The sequence below is a fragment of the Glandiceps talaboti genome, chromosome 11, assembly GCF_964340395.1.
Source record: "Glandiceps talaboti chromosome 11, keGlaTala1.1, whole genome shotgun sequence".
Classification (NCBI taxonomy): domain Eukaryota; kingdom Metazoa; phylum Hemichordata; class Enteropneusta; family Spengelidae; genus Glandiceps; species Glandiceps talaboti.
The window spans coordinates 8,243,759-8,268,439 of NC_135559.1; the positions used below are offsets into that span (position 1 = coordinate 8,243,759).

The 24,681-nt window shown below is 37.3% G+C and overlaps 2 protein-coding genes across 2 annotated transcripts in view; both read right to left on the reverse strand.

Moving 5' to 3' along the window:
• Positions 1-7,575, reverse strand: part of LOC144442305 (uncharacterized) — an 18,505-nt gene extending 10,930 nt beyond the window's left edge. Inside the window, exons 1-10 of the mRNA XM_078131617.1 lie at positions 7,443-7,575; positions 6,151-6,941; positions 4,988-5,144; positions 3,510-4,412; positions 2,972-3,153; positions 2,527-2,683; positions 1,994-2,064; positions 1,449-1,517; positions 822-905; positions 403-549 (exon numbers count right to left, since the gene is read on the reverse strand). Of these exons, the coding sequence (XP_077987743.1) occupies positions 403-549; positions 822-905; positions 1,449-1,517; positions 1,994-2,064; positions 2,527-2,683; positions 2,972-3,153; positions 3,510-4,412; positions 4,988-5,144; positions 6,151-6,941; positions 7,443-7,551 (2,670 nt within the window). The 5' untranslated portion in view covers positions 7,552-7,575. The remainder of the gene's footprint in view (positions 1-402; positions 550-821; positions 906-1,448; positions 1,518-1,993; positions 2,065-2,526; positions 2,684-2,971; positions 3,154-3,509; positions 4,413-4,987; positions 5,145-6,150; positions 6,942-7,442) is intronic.
• Positions 7,576-17,275: 9,700 nt separating this feature from the next.
• LOC144442764 (1-deoxyxylulose-5-phosphate synthase YajO-like) lies at positions 17,276-24,600 on the reverse strand. Its single transcript, XM_078132136.1, has 8 exons — positions 24,508-24,600; positions 22,091-22,233; positions 21,539-21,698; positions 20,773-20,946; positions 19,599-19,696; positions 18,754-18,938; positions 18,065-18,204; positions 17,276-17,377 (listed from the first exon to the last, which is right to left on the reverse strand). Exons 1-8 carry the CDS (start codon positions 24,598-24,600, stop codon positions 17,276-17,278), a joined length of 1,095 nt encoding a protein of 364 aa, XP_077988262.1.
• Between the last annotated feature and the right edge of the window lie 81 nt (positions 24,601-24,681).

A 24,681-nucleotide genomic window follows, 5' to 3' on the forward strand; every position in this document is an offset into this window, starting at 1 on the left:
AATCCGTATTATTACATCTGTAATCCTGAAGGATTGAACTGTTCACACTGCATTAAACGTTTGCCTACAATATTCCCATTTATACACTTTGGTTGACAGCGACATATAATTGTGCCTCAGATCTTGCTCAAAACGTTGACGTCAGCAATTTAGTAATTTATGCTTTGAGGTAGAATCGAATGAAAATGAATCTACTTTGTTGGCATTTTCATATAACAACATCGCCCACACCACAACAACATTGCCCCACCCTACAACATCACCCACCCAAAGACAACATCACCCCACCCCACAACCTTTCACACAGTTGTGCATCCCCTCTTGACGCACTACAGTAAATATACATTAACTGTTAACCTTAAATACTTTTCCATAAATCATCTATCTTTAGAATTGACTGACCTGAATTAGCTTGTCTTCCTTGGAATGGAAGTCAAGGACACGACCAACATAGGGATGTGATAAATGTGTAAGGCAATCGATTTCATCACGCGTTCTACCATGGGGAAACAGTGATGGCAATATTTTTTCTTCGAGGAAAGTGTCACCCTGAGTAAAGAAATTCACAACGATTACCTCATGGTGGTCATGAGAGCGTGTTTGCTTATAGATATAAAAAAAACTCTAAGACTTATACATACCATCATATTTTGCTCTCAAAATCGAAATATATGTTAATTTAGCAGATATAAATATGAACAGGCCTATATATGTATGAAATATTTTTGAAATCATCTATGGACTCCATTGACTAAAGGACTGGTAAGGCTGAACTTGCACATCAATATAACACTACACTTGAAATAGTGAAATTGGTTTACCTTCCGCCCGAACTGATAGGTACCATGAGCTGAACTTTGTTCATCAGATGCTGTTATTTCATCTGGATGACAGGCAAGTATATTCTGTAATGTATACAAATATTATTTATGTATGACTGTGTTGTGCATAGTGTAAGTCAGTCTAAGCTGAAGCGCTGGGAGAGGAGAGCTATAGGTCTATCCCCGCCACATATTGTCACAGACATGCACACAACAAAAAGGGTTCTTGTTTTGCCTTCGCTGGCAGAGTTTGGCTTTAGGGACACGTCACTCTACTATGACATTGGGCGCTTCCACACCATTCCCTAGACCTTCCGACATCTCACAAAGCCAGTGTTCAGGGGGTTTCTTGGTCGAGTACGCCCAATCCAGGCAACCAATTTCAGACTAGACAGTGGATATATGTCATCCATTCCCCGCAGACGACAGAAGGATCACAGAAGGTAAGGAATCCATGGCAATTTTATCCCTACAAAGCATGTGGCTAAGTGACCCCACTACGTAGCAACAACAGAAGGGGCAGCAAACAAACCTTATTATTATAACAATATATTCAAATTTCATATTTGTTAAATTTTGTAATATTCAATTGATTAAAGTCTCACATACTAATTCTGAATTACTTACCGTTCTGCTTCCTGTGTAGCGCACAGCTGAGGGATACTCAAAGGCATCTCTAAGGTCTCCTGGGATTCCCTAAAATAGACATCATTTTGACTTTTACAAAACATGATATCAAAAAGTGCTTTGAATATCATAATATAGATACCAATCCATTACAGTTTTGTGTTGGTTAACATTTCATAAAATTGCATGTGTAATTTCAACATCTTCAATTTTTCTCATGTATGTATGTATGTATGTATGTATGTATGTATGTATGTATGTATGTATGTATGTATGTATGTATGTATGTATGTATGTATACATACATACATGCATGCATGCATGGATGAGTGTGTGTGTGTGTATGTATGTATGTATTTATTTATTTATGTACATGTATGTATGTATGTATGTATGTATGTATGTGTGTGTGTGAGAGAGAGAGAGAGAGAGAGAGAGAGAGAGAGAGAGAGAGAGAGAGAGAGAGAGAGAGAGAGAGAGAGAGAGAGAGAGAGAGAGAGTGAGTATAGCTTTTTGAATAAGAAAGGGACTGTACATTGCCTTACCCTGTCTGGCTCAGTCGGTTGTTGTTGGTCTCTTTCAGGTGGAGGGTGCAACATTGATATTTCCATTGGCCCTTGATACAAGATAAGTTGATAAATTACATGAGTTGGTAATTGTTATTTTTCGGACGGCGAAATTCACACAGGACTGATACATCCCTTGACAAAGCTTTTAATAAAGAGAAGTACTCGCGTAAGACATAACCAAAGTATGTGTCGGGTTTGTGTGACATAGGGGTCAAATGTCAAACTCCGAGAACCATTTTCAGAAAATTTTCATTTTCAAGAACAGAACATTTTTATTCTCAATGCAAAGTATGGTTTGTTTTTCAAAAAGAACCCGAGACAATTAGACATTACAAGGAATTTTCCTACTTGCTAGTTGTGTTCCTATATTTCGTAGTTTGCATATATGTGACGTCAGGTGTATTTTTAATCCCTAAATCTCTTCAAACCTCCATTGGTTCTGTCGTGCAAAAATCATGGTCTTATTCAGAAGAAAAATATGTTAAATGATAGATCACAGGGATACATACCAAGTTTCGGACATTGCGATCGGTATAGTTTCATTTTTTCCGAAAGCTCCTGAACAGTTTTCCGTTGCTGGGGACGTAGCATTAGACTTCCCAAAAGGATTGCATGTAGTTCATCAGGTATGCAGGCTGGTTGTTTGATCCGGACACCCCATAAAACCTAGAAGAGTGAGAAAAATGTATCCTTCTGATGTATGTAAATATTTGTATGAATTTTAGTCCAGGTACAGTAATAGTTGTTCATATGTGACGTGCAAAAATAAAACGAAAATAAATATTACTAGGGACGATAAAAATCTAACTTATACGGTTACTTTTCAACGTCACTGCATGTGTGTCTATTATGACAGGTTTACGCATGTACAGTTTCTGTACGGTCCCGATATCAATGACAAATTCTTCGTTGCACCTGACGTGGTTTTTAAGATCTTAACTGTTTGCAACACACCTGCTGCACAACTTCATCCGACGTCATACCATAGAGTTCCGTGTATGGTTGACAACCATGTGTCAGAACCTCATATAATGCACATCCAAGCATCCATGAATCTGACTTTCTTGAGAAATGGTGGGGCGCCAACAGAGATTCTGGTGCACTCCATCTCATCGGTATTTGATCTTCCTTTGTACCTGTGAAACAGACATTCCTATGAGAACAGTCTTTCAGGCTTTAGCCTGTTGTCATCATGGTCGAATGATGAGAATGTCCAGCTTTGAAATATGAAAATGCGTGCGCTTGTTTGACCCTTGCCACTGCAATGGCAAAAAAGCTTGTGGAATAATGATTCCCCATGAGTTCTGTCACAACAGCTGATGAGGACAAATCACAAAAGAGGACTACTGGGATACTGAACTTCACCTAAAATTCAATGTTTAATGTAAATTTCTGACAATTCAGCAAAGCTAGTAGGCTGTAAGGGTGTAAGGTATGCCACAGACAATATCTTCTTAGTTGTCTGTGGATATGTACAGTAAAGATTCCTTACCTAGATAACAGTTGTTATCAACTTCCTTTGAAGTGTCTTCTCCTATTGTCTCGTAGTCCTTATAACGACCGTATTTCCCGCCATCTGGCTTCAATTCCCTGGCCAGCTCAAATCCGCTATACTTCAGTGTGAACTTCTCATAGCCATTTGCTTTAATACTGAAGTTCTTGGCGACAACATCTCTCAAAACGATATTATTTTCATTGCAGAATTCCACTGCATTGATCATAGGATCGCATAGGGTATTTAGCAAGTCACGTAAGGACATCAGCTGTTCACGTTTTACGCGATATGTCAGGAACGTAACGAGATTTTCTCCATGACATTCTGTCATCATAAAGACCGGAGAGGGATTTCTCTGAAATCCCAGAAGATCGATTATATACTTGTGTTGATGAAGTTTCTTCAAGATGTTGAGCTCTCTGTCGAACTGATCAAGGGGTGTTTCCTGACCGACTTTTCCATAGATGGCACTTCTTTTCGTAGAAGGCTTCAAGTAATTGCATACTAGGACGTTTACAATCTCTCCGAAAAATCTACCTTTCCACATCCAGCGATGAGTGTCTGGCCTTGACTTTGGGACAGGAACACCTGGACTTTTGGCACACAGTGCTATCTTCTCGCAAGACCGTGTAATAAAGTCCTTGTTAATGTTATTGAGATCTTCAATCGATACATCTGTCATTTTGGCATCCACCCAAGGAGTTGATTTTTTCAGGACCGTTCTTCTCTGTGCCATTTCTGCTACAGCTGGGACATAGTGATAAATCATTGATTTGAAGCTCCCTCTCATGGTCTTCTTTAACTTATCACTCGACCTCTTTAAGGCTTCCTCCCAAAATTCATTGTAGCCAAGGCATTGACTGTCAGTATCGCCTTTCAAAAGCTGCTGACATATTGCCGCTGTTAAGAAACAATGAAATGATCTCAACTTTTGAGGATAGGAGCATGCACAGTAATATATAATGAAAACTTTGTCTAAAAATTGTATGGTATATCAAGGATCATATGGCTGCACGACCAAAGCTGACACAATTAAATTATTCAATGTACATATTGTATAGTGAATAGGTGAATCCCGGGATGATGGAGCAGTACTTCCAAGCGGGTAAGTAACATCCAAATCGGTTAGGGTTTTTGCATAAAAATCCCTTGTTCGTGCAAAAACTTCCTAAACATCAGGTGGGTAAGGACTTGTATCCTTTTAATGTTGAATAAAGTTCTCCAATCCTCCAGCCAAAGATAAATTCAGAAACGTAATATTAATCATGCCACTAGGAAATTAGAATGGGTAGGTGGTTGTGTTCCCCGATAATGACCTGTGGGTATGTAGTATTTTATGTGTACCCTATTCATGGTCCCTATTTCGCCGGGGGAAAAAACAGCCTTGGACAAGAGTATGGCACCTTTGCCGCACACTCTGGATAAAATTTGTTCTCCGAGTACGGAGGACGTTGATGAAGCTTATAGATACTTACTGTCATCATCAGCATTCTCCAGAAGTGTTGTCAAGACATAATGTACTGTCATAATCTGCATCTCTGTCATGTTACTACGTTTCTTCACGAGGATGTAGATAAACCACTGAAGTTTGTTCAGAAAACATCCTTTGGTATCATCCGGAGAATAGAGAACCTATGATTTCAAAAATTTATAAAAAAAGAATTGGTAGTGATGATGATGATGGTGGTGATGATGATGGTGGTGGTGCTGGTGGTGGTTGTGATGATGACGACGATGATGTTGTTGTTGTTGTTGTACGTTATTGTTGTTGTTGTTGTTGTTGTTGTTGTTGTTGTTGTTGTTGTTGTTGTTGTTGATGATGATGGTGGTGATGATGATGATGATGATGATGATGATGATGATGATGATGATGATGATGATGATGATGCGAAGGAGGTCGTGAAGGAGATACTGACTTACTCAGTTTGAGAAGACTAATTTATGGCATATTTTATCGAAAACGTGTAAACAGTATAAAAAGTTGATGGTACACATACTACCAAACTAGACAGAGTATCGAGTTTCAATTAAGCGGCACTTTTTGTGGTGAATTACGCAAACAACGTATATAAACATACAGACACTAAAAGTGCGCATGCACTTAAAATGTATCTCACTATGAACGCAATTGAACAGTTTTGTGTTTGAACTTCCTCGTCTTATCAGCCAGTTGACAAATGGAACCTGGTACAGAGAAAGTAAACAAATGAATTGGACTGTATAACACTTGGCACAGAATGTTGGAACAGCAGAGACTTGTATTACACATCATGGTTTGATAAGAACAGTTTTATGCCTCTTTATGTGTATAGGAATTGGCAGGGGAACTTCAAATTTGTTTGTGAACGGTAACTATTATGTAAAGAGGCCGCACATCTGCTCCTATCAAAAGAATGTAATGCTTGTCTCTCTGTACATCCAACATGCTGTGCCAAGAGTTACTAATCCAATTCATTTGTTCACTTTCCCTGTTTGTAACAGGTTCGTTCATCAACGACCTGATGTCTGCGCGTGTAATTTGTAAAACAAATGTGTGAGAGACTTTAAAAACATCATGCCACCTAATTGAAATTCTATACACTCTCTAGTTTGGTAGTACCGTGGTTAATTTCATCAAGCTCACATAAAGGAGACTTACCGCAAATTCAAAGTGTCGCAATGTCAGATATGTGTCAAAACCATCGATGTTACCGACTTTTTCTTTCTTCTTTTCGTTATCGAGGAGAACATTTTGCAGGACTGAGGCTAACGAATCTAATTTGCTGCTACTTGGTCTTGATGATAAGCGACCGACAGGACTTCTCACTTTTTTCCATATCCAAGTGTCTGCATCCTGACGAATTCGTTCCAGGCATTTCAAGCATATGCGTATGCTATACTCGACCTCGTGTCTGCGGTCATCCTCGCCAGTATTAACCGTCGACGTTTGGGTCAAAGCATGCAGTTGGGAATTCAAAGCCCTTACAGCGCGACTAGTGTCACTTGGCATAGTGATAGTACCAAGTAAACGACAGAAGAGAATAGCTGTAAGAATATCTTTATACGCAAGGATCGTTTCGAAGGCTAATTTCGGTGATGTTTTATCAGATAAAGAGGTACGGATAATGTCCTCGGAATCCAGGAGGGATTTTACACTGTTGCCAACATTTGACCCTTCATGTGCAGTGGGGTTGTAGAGGGGTGCAAGAACATTCGCTTTGATATGCTTTCTGTATGTGTTCAGAGCAGCTATCGTGACACTTTCGCTGGACGCCTTGAATAGTTCGGTCAAGAAGTCTCCATCGTGATAATGAGCAGGAATTTCTTTATGTATTACGTATTGTTCCGTGCGTTTCAACGCTTCTGGTGATATATCTTTGCCATATGATAGCAATCTGTCGATTCCATCCTCAATTTTGAACTTGACACCGAGCTTTTCAAGTTGATTATCTGTAGGAAAACGGGACAACATCACCTTAATAAATCAAGTCCAAGGGAACGAGCAGAATTATTCATGGCGATGTGGTGGGGTTGATAACAGAGTGGGAGACCAAAACAAATGGGACATGTGTTGGGGCGATGAAATCCTGGCGGTCTGTAGGAGAGGGACTTGTGATTGTCAGTTAAAGTGAAGCAAAGACCTGGAAATTCCTGACTCTGTATTCTCTGAACACACGCACGCACGCACGCACGCACGCACGCACGCACGCACGCGCGCGCACGCACACGCACACACACACACACACACACACACACACATATATATATATATATATATATATATATATATATATATATATATATATATATATATATATATATATATATGGTAATTATAATCGAATATGATTGCCTCTAATCTGCATTCACAAAAAAGGTACACTGAAAATGAATTGTCAATCAACCAGTTGTTACCATGCAACGTTTTGTAGTTTTGTCGAATTAACTCACTTTCTTTCTTTATAAGGTCATGTCTCACGTGTGGTCCAAAGTGCCGTGGCATGGGATTCTCCAGATTGTCGATAGACATAAAGTCGTAATCTGCAGACATCTCATCCATCGTCAGTTCACAGTCGACCTCGCTTATTCTTGGAAGCACACTTTCTGTATCCATTGTTCGTGGTCTTCTCGGACTACCACCACCACCACCACTGCTACTACCATAACCAAAAATGCTCGACTCTGTTGTAACTGCAGGAAATATAACCACCATATAAATACCAGTTTAATCGCAAGTTTGGGATGTGTTCTATGAATTCGGTAAACATGCATAAAATTCGTTGTTTTGCATACTTAGTCTGGTTTATACTTTGAAATTGCCTTAATACAGCATAAAAACATCCAGACCTTCTAGAAACGAAAGTGGGGCACATCAGCCCGACCCCCACCCCCATCCCCACCCCATCCACCAATGGTATCAGTCATCAGCTGCAGATTCCAAGACTTTACTGTTTACAACCCGCGAAAAAAGAACGGTGTGTTTGCCTACTCGTGGTAAACATGCAAAGACATACAGTCACTGTGTAATTAGTGTCGATAACTTATCAAGTCATAAATACCACAGGAGCCATGTTCACATAATTCTGGTTGAATGCTACACGTTATAATAATCATGTATGACTGTTAGTGTTATATCAATTTGTAAATTCCACAGACATAACAAACTGATCAAAAGATCACGCCTCATCTGAGTCTACATTATAAGGCACCCGCTGTTGTTTTTGTATCAGTTGTATTGTTGTTTTTACCTAATTTTGTCATGATTGTCAATCTTTCCGTAGCTCACTTCATTCAAGTGATTTACGGACAAATATTAGTCTGTGATGTATGTCCAATCTAATTCTGGGTCAATATAATTTACCTAGCTGTTGAAAAATGTGGATGGAGTGATATTTTAAAAAGTTACTGATGGGTGGGGGTCACACTGTTTGGCTTTTTGTGTGAAGATCGAATTTGGTCGAAGGTGTTTTTTTCAGACAATACATTGATGTATTAGTAATTGGTAAGAAATATATCATCTCCGGTTGGGATTCTCAACCTCCAAATGCCTATGATGTGGGAACGTCTACTACTTCTAGCCTGTGCTTAACTCAAGTCTACACTCTCTCGTTCGATCGACAACAACCTCGTATCCAGTGAGTGTCAAAATGTACGTCACAGTGATCGGGATAAAACACTTTCACTCGATTTGGCCGATACTGAAGAAGAAATTCCTATCTTTGCTATAGGTTGTTTAACTTTTTTTCATCTCTAAATCACAATGGAAATATGTACTGGAGAATCGTTGGAAAATGAAGTAGTTCTGGACAAACTTTTTGATTTCCCAACGGCAACGAAAACAAGTCCCAAATTACGATCACAATAACTCATTATATTTGTTATAATATACCTGAATCGAAATCATTATTCGATATGCCCCTCCATCTTCGCTTCGTTTTCTGCTTTTCCCGACGAGCAAGGTATTTTTTGACATCTTTGACAAGTTTGCTGCTCATACGATCGCACGCCTCTTTGTCGTCTGCATGTTTTGTGAAGTCGATATTTGTTATTTTGTCGAAACACTTCGGTATATGGCATTCTGCTTCGGCTTTGACACAAATTACCATGTGGTCTTTGTACCAATTTTCGGCCAATAACCATGTAAACATGCTGTCGTCGTATCGCACGTTGAACGCTTTAGTCAGGGGAAGAATCGTGACCGGGTGGTGCTTCACTGCCCGTCGTATAAGATCCAATAAATGATATCCTAAGGGGAAATCTCTTTCCTCATAAAAACAAGAAATTCCCTGACTTTCTAATGGGTTGATTATTTTTTCCTCTGCCCATTCAGTATCATCTTCATCTGCACAAAGCACAAACACACTGTGATTACCAGCACGGGTTTTAACAATTGAACCTGCCAATAATTATAAGAAGAGAACTGATTTGAAGATTGACCGTAGACATTACATGAAATAATTATTATATAAAAGTATTAACAATATGAACCAGATTTGAAATGAATGAAATTGGTCCAGTCAGCTAGACCTCATGAGAGTAGGCCGTACTGTAAAATTATTTTAATCACATTGCTAACTATGCTAATAAATAACACATACATACACACACACACACACACACACACACACACACACACACACACACACACACACATACACACACACACACACGCACGCACGCACGCACGCACGCAGGCTGGTAGACAGACAGACAGACAGACAGACAGACAGACTATCTCATCGCTATCTCAACATGGAAATTTGTTACACATTTTCCAAAGTTATTCAATATAAATTCGTTCGTATTAATTCGTCCTAGTATCTTAATAAATTATTACACTAATGTTCTCACTTGACAGAAACCTAAATTATTCAAACTTTTCGAATCACTGAATCAAACTTCTGTTTGTACCCGACATTATTCACTTCAGTATTCGAGCTTAGTAACCAGCTGTTGTCACGTGATCGACTTTGATAGCATTAATCAATCGAATGGTTATTTTATTTTTGAAAATTCGCCTGAAATCATGACGAGGTCAGTGGCAAGAAAAGTGAGTTAGAATTAGAAAGGTCATCAATAAATCATCAAATACTAGGTAACTAAGGGAATATGAAGTGAGGAAGCAGAACTTGTCAGCTCCAATTTCCTCCTTATCCACAAACTATAGAATTCAATATGATTATAATTGAGTTGACGACATATTGTGGCCAACACATTTGTCTTACCTGAACTGTCTGACGATGTCGATGCACAAGTTTCAACCAAACTGCCGTCATCTATGGTTTAAAATAAGGAAATGTACAAAGGTAAAATTATAATCACATGAGTTCAGTGTCCCCCAGTGCTCTGAACGCTTGTGGACGTGGAGGGCCACACAAACGTTAGAGGGCGCGCTTGTTGACAGTGCGAGGTATGTATTATTATATTGTAAACTTATATTCGAAAACACGTGATAAATGACTTTACTGATGACATTAATATGTTACTTCCTTCAACCATAGACAATGGAGAAGAAATTCACTGGCTATGATTCAACCGCAAAATACTCGTGAACCACGGGTTTGTCACTTGAAAGTGCTAGCGACTCGGCACCTTAAGACACCCATACTCTCCTTAGCTGAACAAAGAAAATACAGGGGAATAATACTAATTGTTCATGAAAATTAATGTATTCTGAAATAAGTCAACTAGTTCTCGTACAGTGTGTTGTCAAACCCACGTAGTCCATCCCTGATTTATTCACTGGATGTCCTAGTTAACCCATCGTGAACTGCATGTGTACACAAACGTTTATTCCTTCTCAACATGTGTTGCTTAGTAGCAGTTGTCAGTTATGAAACATTTAATTGTTAATGTTTCTGACACATATTTTTTGACCCAAAGCAACGCAATCAGTTAATGAATGACATGCACTTATATGAAAGACTGGCGTTTTTGACCCTAACATTTTTAAAATTTATACTACATGTCGGCCATCAGCAGTGGGTGTGATGTGTTGGTACATGGTTTATATCTCAAGTAAAGCTCATTGTGCCACAAATTAAACTGTTCTCCACTAATCATCAAGTGAAGTGTCTTTTTATAAGTAATTTGATGGTTTTTAGCGAATATATCTTTGGTTGATTGATAAAAAGAATGGCCAAGTTGCAGCTAGTGTGGGTTTAAAAGCATATGCTTACGAAGTCGCAAAATTTCATCGACCAGAGAGACGCATATATACTTTTATAACACTGGTTTCATAAATTTAACATTTTCTGTTCACGGCTTTGTTTCTGTATTTCCTAAATTTAGAATTGAATGGAATATGATGATTTAAATATCCGACAAACAGGAATCCCAGGGCATTATTAGTAAATAGTTGTGAACATGGCAAATCTAATGACTTGAAAATAAATCTTGCAACATCACTGTGTCATTAAATTTTTTTTATTGTTCTGTAAATTAATAAATTGCGATTACCTTGAATGGTACAGTTGCGTTGTTGTTGTTGTTGTTGTTGTTGTTGTTGTTGTTGTTGTTGTTTGGTGGTGGTGGTGGTGGTGGTGGTGGTGGTGGTGGTGGTGGTGGTGGTGGTGGTGGTGGTGAAAGTTGGAAATAATACTTTATTCAATGTTCATTTGTACTACAGTGATACGTAAGTAACATTTGAATTAATGTTTATTACATACGTTAGTTCAATTGTATTAAAGGACTAACTGAGCTTAAACATTCAAATCAACAGAAGTAGTCACAAACCATCTTGGTCTGAATTACTCGAATGAAACTAATACAAACAAAATTTCTTTGAAAAGCTATGTACGTTTGTTAAGAACTGAACAGTACATGTATGTAATGAATTTATGAATTAGAGTAAAGTTCTTACCTGAGTTGAGCCTGAGGAATGAAGCCATTTTGATTCCAGCTATTCAGTAGTGGTACACGTTTGTATATACACCGTTTCCTTTCACTGTGACACCACTGGGTTGATTAAAATCAACAGCAGCTAGATTGAGATAGCCTATTCAAGTTTGGATGTTATATCAAGGGTTGTCTACGTATGGTATTGAAGCTGTTGGTAAAAGCGTAATCAAACTGTATGTACACATGTCAACTATTTAAAAGTTAAAGTTAACGTATGGTTATAAGTGCCAACTACAGTACTAGTGCTATAATCCGTGACTTGTATTTCCATGTCTATGCGGTAGAGCCAACGACTCGTGGCCTTTTCTCGTTATACAATGTCTTATTGTGTATGTGCCAAGACGAACTTTGTACCGTAAGGGAGACTTCAGTCATTACGGGTGTGGTGGGCAAGGGAATTGTGGAGTGGGTCTTATATTGTAAATCGGTTTTTGGTGGCGTGGCACATTTAAATGGTGTTGTATTATTCTTATTATTAAACACAGTAAAATCTGAGAAAATCGACCCCTTTATAAACCGATATTGACCTCGGTCAAGGCATTCCCAATATTGGTAGAGCGCCCGTCTCGTCTTTAGGGGTCTGGTCTCTAGTTCTATAAGTTTGGTCCAAGCACCTGGGATTTATCAATGCAGTGCCTTTAGTGAAGGCCTTCACTTAATTTCACAATGTACGTAGTGGGGGAAAAACTAATGCAATCAAAATCATTGATGTACGTGGTGGCAGCTGTGGGATAGAGTCCTTGCCATTGAGTCTCAGAATCTGATCTCTTTCCATAGCTGATAAAACTTTTAGGCAGTTTTTGTTTTCGCTTTTAAATATTTGAAAATCGAGAGAGGGTCACGTTTTAGGGAAAAATTCAGAGAGGGCCACATTTTAGAAGATGGAATCAGGAAATCATCTGATCATGTGACAGACTGTGCTTACTAATACCCCCCCCCCCCCCACACACACACACACACACCGTATTATTGAAAGCCCCAATTAAAGTAGGCCCCGAAGCGTAGGCGTACTGTGTGTCACTCGTGTAACTGATTAATATCTGCCCTAACCCACCTTTTGCAGTCTACGCGATGTTTACTCGATACCAACAAACAATACAATTTCGTCGACAATAAACAGAAAAGCTACACAAGGTCCCTATGTTTTACTAGCGTCACCTATATCGATTACTGGTATGTGAATATTTCAGCGATATTACACATGTTATTTTTGCAATAAATTACACACCGTACATTAAAGTTAGTTGACAGAATATTCTGACCCCTAACCAAACAATGCATGAACGGGTGTTTTTTTTATTAAAAGTGCTCAAATGAATATCTATAAATGCCAAAGTAGAAAATTGGCTAAGAAATGTTGAAATTCAAGACAATCACCCCTTTTCACAAGGCACAATGACGATGTGTCCCACACGACAATCGAAAGCGTAAACCACCAATAATACACAAGAGATTTTTATATTGTATGGCACTCCACCACCCTCCCCACCCCCAACCCTGCCTGGTGGAGATGTATAGTTGTATGGTACATTAATGTAATGGCGGGCTTCACAAGGATAAATCTCACATTGAACTTTACCCTATACTTAGAAATACATAGTCTGCTCAATTGTGTTTTATAGCTTAACCGTGACAGCTGCTGGAGGAAAGGGTGTGAGAAGGGTATCTCCAAGAATTTTTGCAAATGTACCAAGATATATCACTCCTGCAGAGGTTACTTTGGCTCAAGGAGTCATAAAGAACAACACATTTTTCAAATCCTCCCCCTTTAAGTCATCAGAATCCTCAAGCCCCCCCCCCCTCCCGCCTTCGTAACTCTAAATTCGTTCGTGCCCCCTTTCTCCTCAACTCCCCACCCCGTACATTCTGCTCTAATGAAATTTATAAATTCGTACTATGATTGACATGCATGACATACAACTTAAACTTTTAATATATGATACCTAATCTAAAGAGATAAGGAAGTGTTCAACGTCTTCTGAGAAAAAAGGCGTGTGTATGATATAATGAAATAAACATAACAACCCTGACTTATTAATGCTGACAGTTTCATCACTGCAAAGGAATGCTCTCCCACGTTTGAGTTTATGAAGGGTTCAAAAGGATACTGTAACAAGCGAGAGTGTTTGAATTTACAGCCCATGGGTCATCCGAGTAGGCGAGAAATGAAGTTAGTAAACAACAGATGGCCCTTGTTACCAGTAAATGTGAATCAAATTACTCGGAAACACTACAAACCTAAACTATTTGATAAAATCTACTTTCAGTTAGTCAGGTTATGACAGTGGTAAAGTATAGAATTGAAAGGTTGTTTGTTACTGATAACATAGAATAGAACTTATTAATATGATGGCACATATTCTTTGGTACATTAATGCAAATTTTCAAATATTCTAGGTTTGGACAATGGACCAATTCTTTTAGTCCAAGGGTTACTGGCAGTAAACATGGCTCTATTGACTTATATCCAACCCCACCTCAATAAATCATATGGTGTACCCCTAAGGAACAAACAGGTGAAGGTAAAATTCCTATACGTTCGCCTACATATACAATATCATTTCCCTACTTCAGCTCAGGAATCTTTCCGTAATTACAAGGCGAAGGTTCGGGGAAAATCCCACTTGGGCTGTTGAGTAGAAAATGCCCCTGATCCCCCCCCCTTGTAAATACTGAAGACTACCTTATCGAAAGACGTTTGCCTTCCAACAAGAGCGATTTGCTGTTGGAAAGTTCCGTCTTAGATATTTGTGTATGATACGTTTGACCACTACATGTATTTACATAGCCGCCATATCTAAATGCAAATTGCGTGTCCGACGTTTTGGCCAAACGTTTAATACATTGTTGTGTTTTTATACGAATAAAGTGAGAACCGGGTACACTATAAGGATATAGACGTACGTACACATAAAGGCCGACCTTATAAGTTGTAAACAGACTTAACTCGCCATATATAAAGTGTCTGACGTCGAAATTATGTCCAAAACTACAACGATTGACTTCGTGACGTTTAGAGTTTTGTCACTTACATTTGTTGTTATTTGTTCTGTTGTTCTGAAAAATAACATTTGGTATTAGCCCCCCACCCCCATGTGTACTTGTTTCTGTTCTATGACAATCTTTCTCGTATTAAAGTAATTTCAAAACGAATTGGAAAATGTCACTGATTGTACATTTGAGTGAAAAAAGCAAACCTTACTCACCTCAGACTTCAGTCACGTTCCATGAAAGTAAAATGTCTACAGTGTCAGTACAGGTCATTGGTTTGCTTTTGATACGCAGAACGAAACTCGTACTTCAGTTCTTAGACTATTGTAAATTGGTTTGTATTGATTACATGTTACCATAGCAACCGTGACACAACATGTGGAGATCGTTTAATTGTGTTTAAGGCTGGGCATATATGTGTGTGTGTGACATCAATAGTGTACATTTTTTCACTCAGCTTTTGTGCAGTATTGTCAAAAAGGTTCTATACTTGTTCGTAATCTTTCGAACTCAGATACGTCCCCGGTCACATGACGCATTTCTTTTGAAGGTCGTTGGTGTTCTGTCCCTCTCACTCTGCTGTGGAGTGGGTTGTGGCTTTTTCCGTCTTTGATCGGGATGGAGTTGACCAACACGTATATTATGTACAGTCTCCTTCACCCCTCTCTCAAACCACCATGGACTAACCGTGGTTCTACCGCCAGAATTTTGGCGCTCTCGTTGTTAACGAATAAAGTTGTGACTTGGTTCAGCTACGTTTTTATGTGACCGAGAAAATTCGGATGACCCAGTGCTTGGGCGGCGATGTTCTATAAAACAAACCTTCAGAGTAAGTTCAGTCTCCCTCACATAAGACGCGTTGCAATTCACACAGCCCTTAATCATACTGTTTCCTTGCCAATCTTGTCTTTCGGTCTCGCAATGATTTACTACATGGATGTAATTCATTTAATTTAAAGACAATCTTCCAAATATTTTCTGCGACGCATTTTAAAGTGAAACTACAACATTTGCATAAAACTGACAAACATAATTCAAGTTCACAAAACTTAATGTCATAGAACGGTAAATTAAACAATTGGGGCATGAGGAGAAAATGGGGGTCGGCACGAAAAACAAAACTCGGGATGCGACGGTGTAGCATGACAATTTGGAATGTCTGAAGGGGATTTGAAATATTTTGCTCTTGATTTGTGAATCTTGGAACATAATTACATGTAAACGTCAGAAGTAGTAATTTAATTTGTACTTTTTAAATACTTTCTTTCAGTTTTGACACATTAACTGTACATTAGGAGGATAACTGTTTGTATCTTCCTAAACATCTGTGTCACTAACCAATTCGTCCAAAGTTTTACACTCGATATTTTTTTTTTATTTCATCTTAAAGAATAGGGCCTACACTTGACCTACGGCAAAGAAAGTTTATTTCATATATCAATTTGCATTTTGAAGAAAAAAGTTGACATAACAGCTACTAAGACTTTAATAAACAAGGGAATATTGCAGGAGGGGGAAAATCATACAATATTGGCATTGAAAACATAGACGATATTATGACTATTTCATGTTAGGCCAAAAAAATGTTTCCCAGGTCATGAGGCGCGCATGCGCATCAATCAAATACCCTCGCGTCGGTCTTTTTTTCGTGTTTGCCTAGCTCATGCAGTCTGCAGATCCGGGTGAAAGACAAAAATAACTCTCTCTACTTCAGCGAAGACAACTGGAGAGCCAATCCTGAGCGCAAGCAAATGACATCTGCCCCACATACACACTTGCTCTAAAGTGCTAAATGAAAAGAACAGTAACTGTCATAAATAGTAGACTGAGTAACAGGTTTTGTTGAGAATGAAAACAAATCGCGTCCTCGCACCACTTTTTAGACAAAATGTCTTGACAAGCAACAATTCTCTCTTTTTTACCTTAGATGTTAAATCATAATTCCGAATGATTTTTTCATAACAAAGTTAAATATGCAGACACGTGATATGCTTTTAATTTTGGTTTGTGGATCTGGCTAATTTATACAAATCACCATGATGTAAGTTCGTGCCAGAAAATTTCCATTTCATGTAAAGATGTGTGTTTATAGGTTTATTTTAAATTAGCATGTTAGCCAATCACTATGCATTTTAGTGTCACGTGTCTATAGCATTGTCAGTATACAATGTTTACTATTTCTGTACGTTTTCGTAGTATTTCGTCCAAGTATTGTGGTGTAAGGTTTGAGCGTAACATTGATTTTGAAATACATACTACGGTTTCAACGAGACTTTTAAATTAGTTTTCGTCACTTCTGTGTCAATTTGATTGTACTACATGACATTGTCACTGTCACTGTCACTGTCACTGTCAGTGTCAGTGTCAGTGTCAGAGTTAAAGTAGACTTTCTACTATTTTGTCAAATTCAATCTCTTTCTTCCACTGTTCATCGTTGGTACCAATTCATATGGATACGGCTGGTGAATCTGGCTTGCTTTGTCCAGTTCATTGAGCTAAATAAATAAATAAATAAATAAATAAATAAATAAATAAACAAATAAACAAACAAACAAACAAACAAACAAACAAACAGGCAAACAAACAAACAAACAAACAAACAAACAAACAAACAAACAAACACAAATAAACAAATAAATAAATAAATAAATAAATAAATAAATATCAACAAAGTTATATTTAAAAACGCTTTTTTATCATAAAAAATATTCATATGAACTTATTATTCATTCAGGACTGATTGATTAACAGCATACGTACACCTTTTAAAATCCTGCCTCCCCTAAAAAAAAGCTGCAACTGGGAAGGTTTTTTTGAAACGCCTGTCAGGTAAAATAACCTATAAAATAGTATCGCATCACGAATAACGTATTTTTGAAGCTGTATACACGATAAGTCAAATCAAATTAATTTTTGGGTCCACACCAAAAAATTAGCGCCCTCAACGGCGGTCACGTTTTCAGCCTGTTTCTGTACTGGTTACAGTCTCGGTTACTCAACCTCTTGCTGTTGAGGGCTTCACCCAAGGCAACAAGCTGGATAATCGAGACTATACTGCTTATGGATAGTATCGACCACTATTTAACATGTATGCACATGAAGGGAAATAATTGTATCGATGACCGTTTCATAGTAACTAATGAGTAACTGGGCATAACGCGGTTTAAAAGTTAACTTCGTACCTGTTGATCGGTCAGTTCCCATCCATCAGCAGCACCCATATTTTCATCTAATTGTTGTAAAGTCTTTGCTCCAATGATAACCGATGACACAGTATCTTGCTGTAGTAACCATCGGATTGCTACTTGGGACATGGATTTACCTAGGGACATAAAACAAAAACAAATGTTTAAAAAAATCTTTTAAAGTAAGGATGGTCGTGTGAACAACTGTAAATTATATAAATACTTCTATTCTTCTAGCCAACTCTATGATTGCGTAAAGCCTGATAGTTTTAAATGAAAAGACTCTCTGCTATATAAATACGAACCAAAGTGAAACGTAATGAACAGTGCAGTTGTTTCAAAGATACCTTTATATGAGTTAAATGATGAAAACTTTACAAAGAAATAACCTAAACAAAACCACGTCCTTCCTAATCATGTACATCCTTGATGCATCATCAACCTCGGGCACACCTGTTGGCGTTAGCCTTTACATAAATCTTTATCACTCGGCGATAAAGCACATGCTGTGACAATCACTACACACATCAAGTTGTATACCACTTTAGACCGCGCAGGACAACGTTTGTCAACCCTTTTACGTCATGAGGAGTGCAACGTTTTGCTTCAATTTTTTCGATGAAAGCGTTCAGCGTTAACTTCATTGTTACAGTAACTATTAGGAACAACACCAACTATAAACATACCTTGTTCCTTCGCGATACCCTCGACAACATCAAGTAAATGTAAGACTTGTTCATTTGTAGCATATTGGGAATAGCTTGGATGGCTTGTATTCATATCTCGCTGTGGGTCGATACTCTCAACGTGTGCAATTCTGGAACCTGCAGGAGGGGGCACTCCACGTTTTACTTTTCCCGTAAGCCAGCCACTGAGTTAGTGAACAGGTAAACAAATACACGTATTATCTTGAAATCCATTTTTAAATTCAAAAGAAAAAGGGTTAACAATTAGTGGTTCATAACATAAATTCAAATTTCGTGAAATTCTTCTTATTAGGTAGCTAGTGCGTTCATTATTTTAGTTTCTCGTTAAAAGTTGTTCACAATATCTTACTCTTAAATAGTTAACAATAGATCTATGCAGAAGCTTCTTTGCTATAGTACTGGGTCAATCAACCTTTCATTCCAGACGTTGACACCATTGTGATTGTAATAATTTAAATACACTATCTTCCATTGGCTTACCCCGTATACGGTAAATGTTAGGGGAAACTTTAAGATGAACTGACTATGTGTTGTTTTCTGAAACACACGTCCCACTAATCGAAATAACATGTAGGCTAGCTATTCAAACGATAGCGTACAGACTGATACTATTTTACCCTTTCTTCAAAAGCATTTATTTAGACCTTCTTAGAAAAAATATTTAATACGTTACGTTTTTTTATTCTGATTATATTTTTATCTGTACGCAGCTCCAGGCTCCAGAATTTGTATTCGGCGTTGTTTAGTTTCCAAGTCTTAACTTTCATTTGTATCTATAGTACACCACATATGCAGTATTAATCAGTCGATAACACATTGCTTACCCTTTCAATGGACTCCATGGTAACACGCCGACGCCCTCATTTCTACAGACATCTAGAAGTTCGTATTCAATGCCTCTGCTCATTAGACTATATTCAGCCTGATACAAAGAAAGAATTTATTTTCTTCAAGAAAACATTTCTTAGAGGTCGTTCTCAAAGAATTCATATGTGACGGTTTTGTTTGTTTGCTTTGTTTTTTTGTTCGGGTTTTTTGTTTTTATTTATTTGTTTGTTTGTTTGTTTGTTCGTTTGTTTGTTTGTTTGCTTGCTTGCTTGTTTGTAGTTTTCTGCACCCAAATCCAAAAGTATTAATCTTACATAAAGTAAATTTGGGTTCTGACAATTATCCCCTGAAGAATTCCCCTTTCCCCTGGACAATAAAAACTGCCCCTGGATATCTGCCACTCGCCCCCGGAAAATTGCCTCCTTAGATCAACTGATCACCATCCCTCGACAACTACCCTCATGTTTCTAGTATCAACAGTATTCTATCCACCAAAATACATGTAACAAAAAATTATTGAAACATCATACTACTGCTGAAATGCCTTTTACAGCGAATTTCACTACACCATTCAGCTTTTCTGTTTGATACAACCATGCAGAAGCCAACAAGAAACGAGACAAGCTACATTTTAAGATAGCAAGATTGAATGAGTACAGTTTCTTGCTACATTTTGACTAAGTGAACTACACATGCCACCATACATACATCAAATGAGCACCGCAAAGGACCCTGTATCAGGTGTTTCATAATAAGATAAAAGTTGGCGCCCAAATGTCTGCATGGAGTTGCAATACATTTAAATGGTTTATTTTATTTAGACTAAATGTAGCAAAAAAAATGTTATCTTGCTATTCAAGTGTGGCATATGCAGTTTCTTATTGGTTTTTGTGTGGTTGTATCAAACAGAAAAGCTGAATGGTGTAAAATTCACTGTAGTATACTCAAGCCAATGAAAGTGTAAGAATGGAGCAATACCATACTAAAATTATCTTACCTTAAAGCTATTCCATGGATATAGTCCAGTAAGTCTGCATTCATCCATTATCTTAACTATAATCTAATCCATGGATTTAATCCAGTGTATCTGCATTTATCCATTACCTTACCTGTAAGCTAAGCTAATCCATGGATTTAATCCAGTAAGTCTGCATTCCTTCATAATCTTACCTGTAAGCTAATCCATGGATTTAGTCCAATATGTCTGCATTCATCCATTATCTTCTGAAGTTGCCAACCTTTGACATTACTAGCACCAACATATCGTACTTTGCCACTTCTTATCAAGTCATCCATGGTACGCAGGGTTTCTTGAATAGGAGTAGCACTATCCCAGCAATGAATCTACCATTCAAAGGAAAAAATTCCATCTGTTCATATATTTCACTATCTTATTGATGGCCTAAGGATTTGATTAATCGGACTTGATACTCTTTTTACAAGAAAGATCAATGAAATGTGATTACAGTTGATGAGAAACATAGATCACTGCAAATAAAAGTTTTAAATATATTTTAAAAAATCATCCAAAACTAATATAGTCAGTCTGTAATCTATTTAAACTTTGTTCTATAGTATACCTTAGTCTTACCTGATAGAGATCAACATAGTCAGTCTGTAATCTCTTCAATCTGTGTTCTACAGTAAACCTTAGTCTTACCTGATAGAGATCTATATAGTCAGTCTGTAATCTCTTCAATCTGTGTTCTACAGTATACCTTAGTCTTACCTGATAGAGATCAATATAGTCAGTCTGTAATCTCTTTAATCTGTGTTCTACAGTATACCTTAGTCTTACCTGATAGAGATCAATATAGTCAGTCTGTAATCTCTTTAATCTGTGTTCTACAGTATACCTTAGTCTTACCTGATAGAGATCAATATAGTCAGTCTGTAATCTCTTCAATCTGTGTTCTACAGTATACATTAGTCTTACCTGATAGAGATCAATATAGTCAGTCTGTAATCTCTTCAAACTGTGTTCTACAGCCTGTGAAATATATCTCCTACTTAAACCAAGTTTATTGGGATCACTACTACCGTCAACATTGCAACGAACTTTGGTGGCAATAACGATATCATTGCGGTTTTGTTTCCTGAAAACAAATTTATACGAGACATTTCAGTAAGTTTTTGCTATACAACTAACAAGCTCACGCACACGCACACTCACTCTGACACAAACACATAAATACAAACGCACACACACATACATACATACATACATACATACATACATACATACATACATACATACATACAAATGTACGTACGTACGTACGTACATACATACATACATACATACATACATACATACATACATACATACATACATACGTTGAAACACACACACGCGCGCGCACGTGCGCAGAAACACGTTTACACTCAGCCTTGAGACGAGTCTTTTGTTTCTTCTGAACGATTTCCAAAGTAATATTTATACAATTAATGATATTTTGCAATTGAAATGAAACAAAGGAAAGCTTACTTTTTCATCCATGATCCAATATATCCTTCAGCTGTACCCATTGAATAAACATCTGCAGTGTCAATAAAATTACCCCCTTGGTCAACAAATCTATCCAACATTTGGTGAGACCTCATTTCGTCCATTTGACCTGGATCACCTGCCTGATAAGGAAAAATGTAGACATAACTACTTTGAAAACTATCTAGATATCGAAAAATAATCATTTTTATTTACATTGTAAGTGGTTCATGATAGACTGTAATATATACCTCGTAAAGTTCACCTGTATCAGGTGCAGCATGATCAGGTGAGGGGTAGCTGATAGTATGGCATCGAATGTCGTATGCATCTCACAGACTAGCTCAAGGAGAATACAGTTCGAAACACATATCACAAAACGAAAGTAAATCGACCCTATGTGGTGAGAGTAGAGGTTTCATCATCAAATGACCAACTTTGACAACATCTTCCTACTTGTACGAGGATATTTGTGACAATTTTCCCAAAAGGATAAGTTTACCCAGGGGTTTTAAAAATGGGAGATTTGCCGGTTGAAAATTGTAAATTTCATTCAAAATTTCCCTTGACAAACTGTGTATTCAAAATTTTGATATTTACCGTTTCCGCTTTATTAAAACTTCAAAATAATTCGTTCATATCAACTCTGTTATACTAGCACTAACATGTTATGGTTCCCGTGTACTGAGTTTACTGTCTTTAACTGCTATACTCTACTGATATTTGGAAAAGCATATATTTTGATTCCATTTTGATTTGATTCCATAGCCTCTTTTGACACCGTTGTTTTAATAATAATGATATAAAATGTACATAGGTGTAGAAATAACATACATACATACATACATACATACATACATACATACACACACACACATACATACATACATACATACATACATACACACACACACACACACACACATACATACATACATACATACATACATGCACGCACGCACGCACGCACGCACGCACGCACGCACGCACGCACGCACAAACATACATACATACATACATACATACATACATACATACATACATACATACATACATACATACATACATACATACATACATACATACACAGCCGAACTTTAGTAGCTGAGATTGTAAAATAAATATAGTATCAAAGTATTTATATCTAATACTCTATTATTTCACTGTTACACAGCATTGTACAAGAAACTCATCTCCAACACTTGAACTACATAATGTGCATAATCTATGCTTCCTTCCAATGTTCTTGTAACGGCCAACTCCAATTGGCAAATGTGTGGTTTGAAATCCTTAGTTTTGTAACAGCTATGCTATCAAAAGTGTTTCTAACAAACAGATAAATATTTTCACCTTGAAAGTTTGACACAATTTGAGAATAAACATGAAAGTTTGTTGTTACTTGCCACATATTTCTTCCACATGTCAATAAATTTTGATTTCAAAGTCTCTATAACTCTCTTTAGTATAGTAGACAATTTATAATTCTCACCAACCATAAACTAGGAACAGTAACGAAAATGAAAAAATTGAATGAACAAAATTAAGATATCTGGACTGGTGTTTTTCATGTAATCTCATTTCTTGCATGCATAGTAAGGTAATAAAGATGCCTCTACCTTTTTGTAACCGAAAGCAATATTTTACAACATTTTTCAATAACAGGTATTAATTCACCTAGACAACTCTAAGAATATATATATGCATGTTTTTATATGTGTTGATTCAATATCATTAATCGCAGGCTTAAGAAAATATTCATTGAATTTGCCAACATCAACTCTACGGAACATGTAAGCATTCAAAATTCAGATCCATATAATATTGGTTTGACCAAAGAGTCAGAGAGATGCAATTGTACATCAACTGAAGCTCCACTATGTGTATTCAGGATACATACATACTTGTACCCTGGCTACTTAGTCCATGGTGTCATATTCTTCCCAGAAAGATATATTCATCATCTATGTTTCATTTTCCATAAGAAACCCTGACGCCAACGCCAACGTGTCCTCCAATATGAATAGAAGCCGACACGTGTCAATAAACTGGATACACGCATGTGTCAACATTCAATGTCACTCACGTATATCATTACATTGTGATGAAAATATCATTTACATTACAATGTACGTGTATTTCTTACCACTAACACTAATACTTGCTATTATTATACAGGACATTCATACTACAAACTACTCAATACAAATTTAATCGCCACTGATAAAACAAAACATGACTACTGACATCAAAAGTACAACTTTCAGAGAAATTGTTTACCTGTGGTAAGAAATACACACATCCATTGTAATGTCATGAATTTGTAAGTCTTACCAATCAAACGATATGATAGTAATGTAATTGCTATTTTCGTCACAACGTAACGTAACACAAAGTAAGGTATTCATATCAGATATTACCGTATTTTCACCAAAGGTCATGGTACCCAGGCAGATATTTGAGACTTTCAAGCCAGTATTACCAAGAAAGTTGTACCTCATTTCCGCAGCCATTTTTTCGTTATTCTTGACGGTTTTTTTTCTACTCGATGATATTCATTATTCATATGAATCGAGTGACCTAAAGGTGAAGGA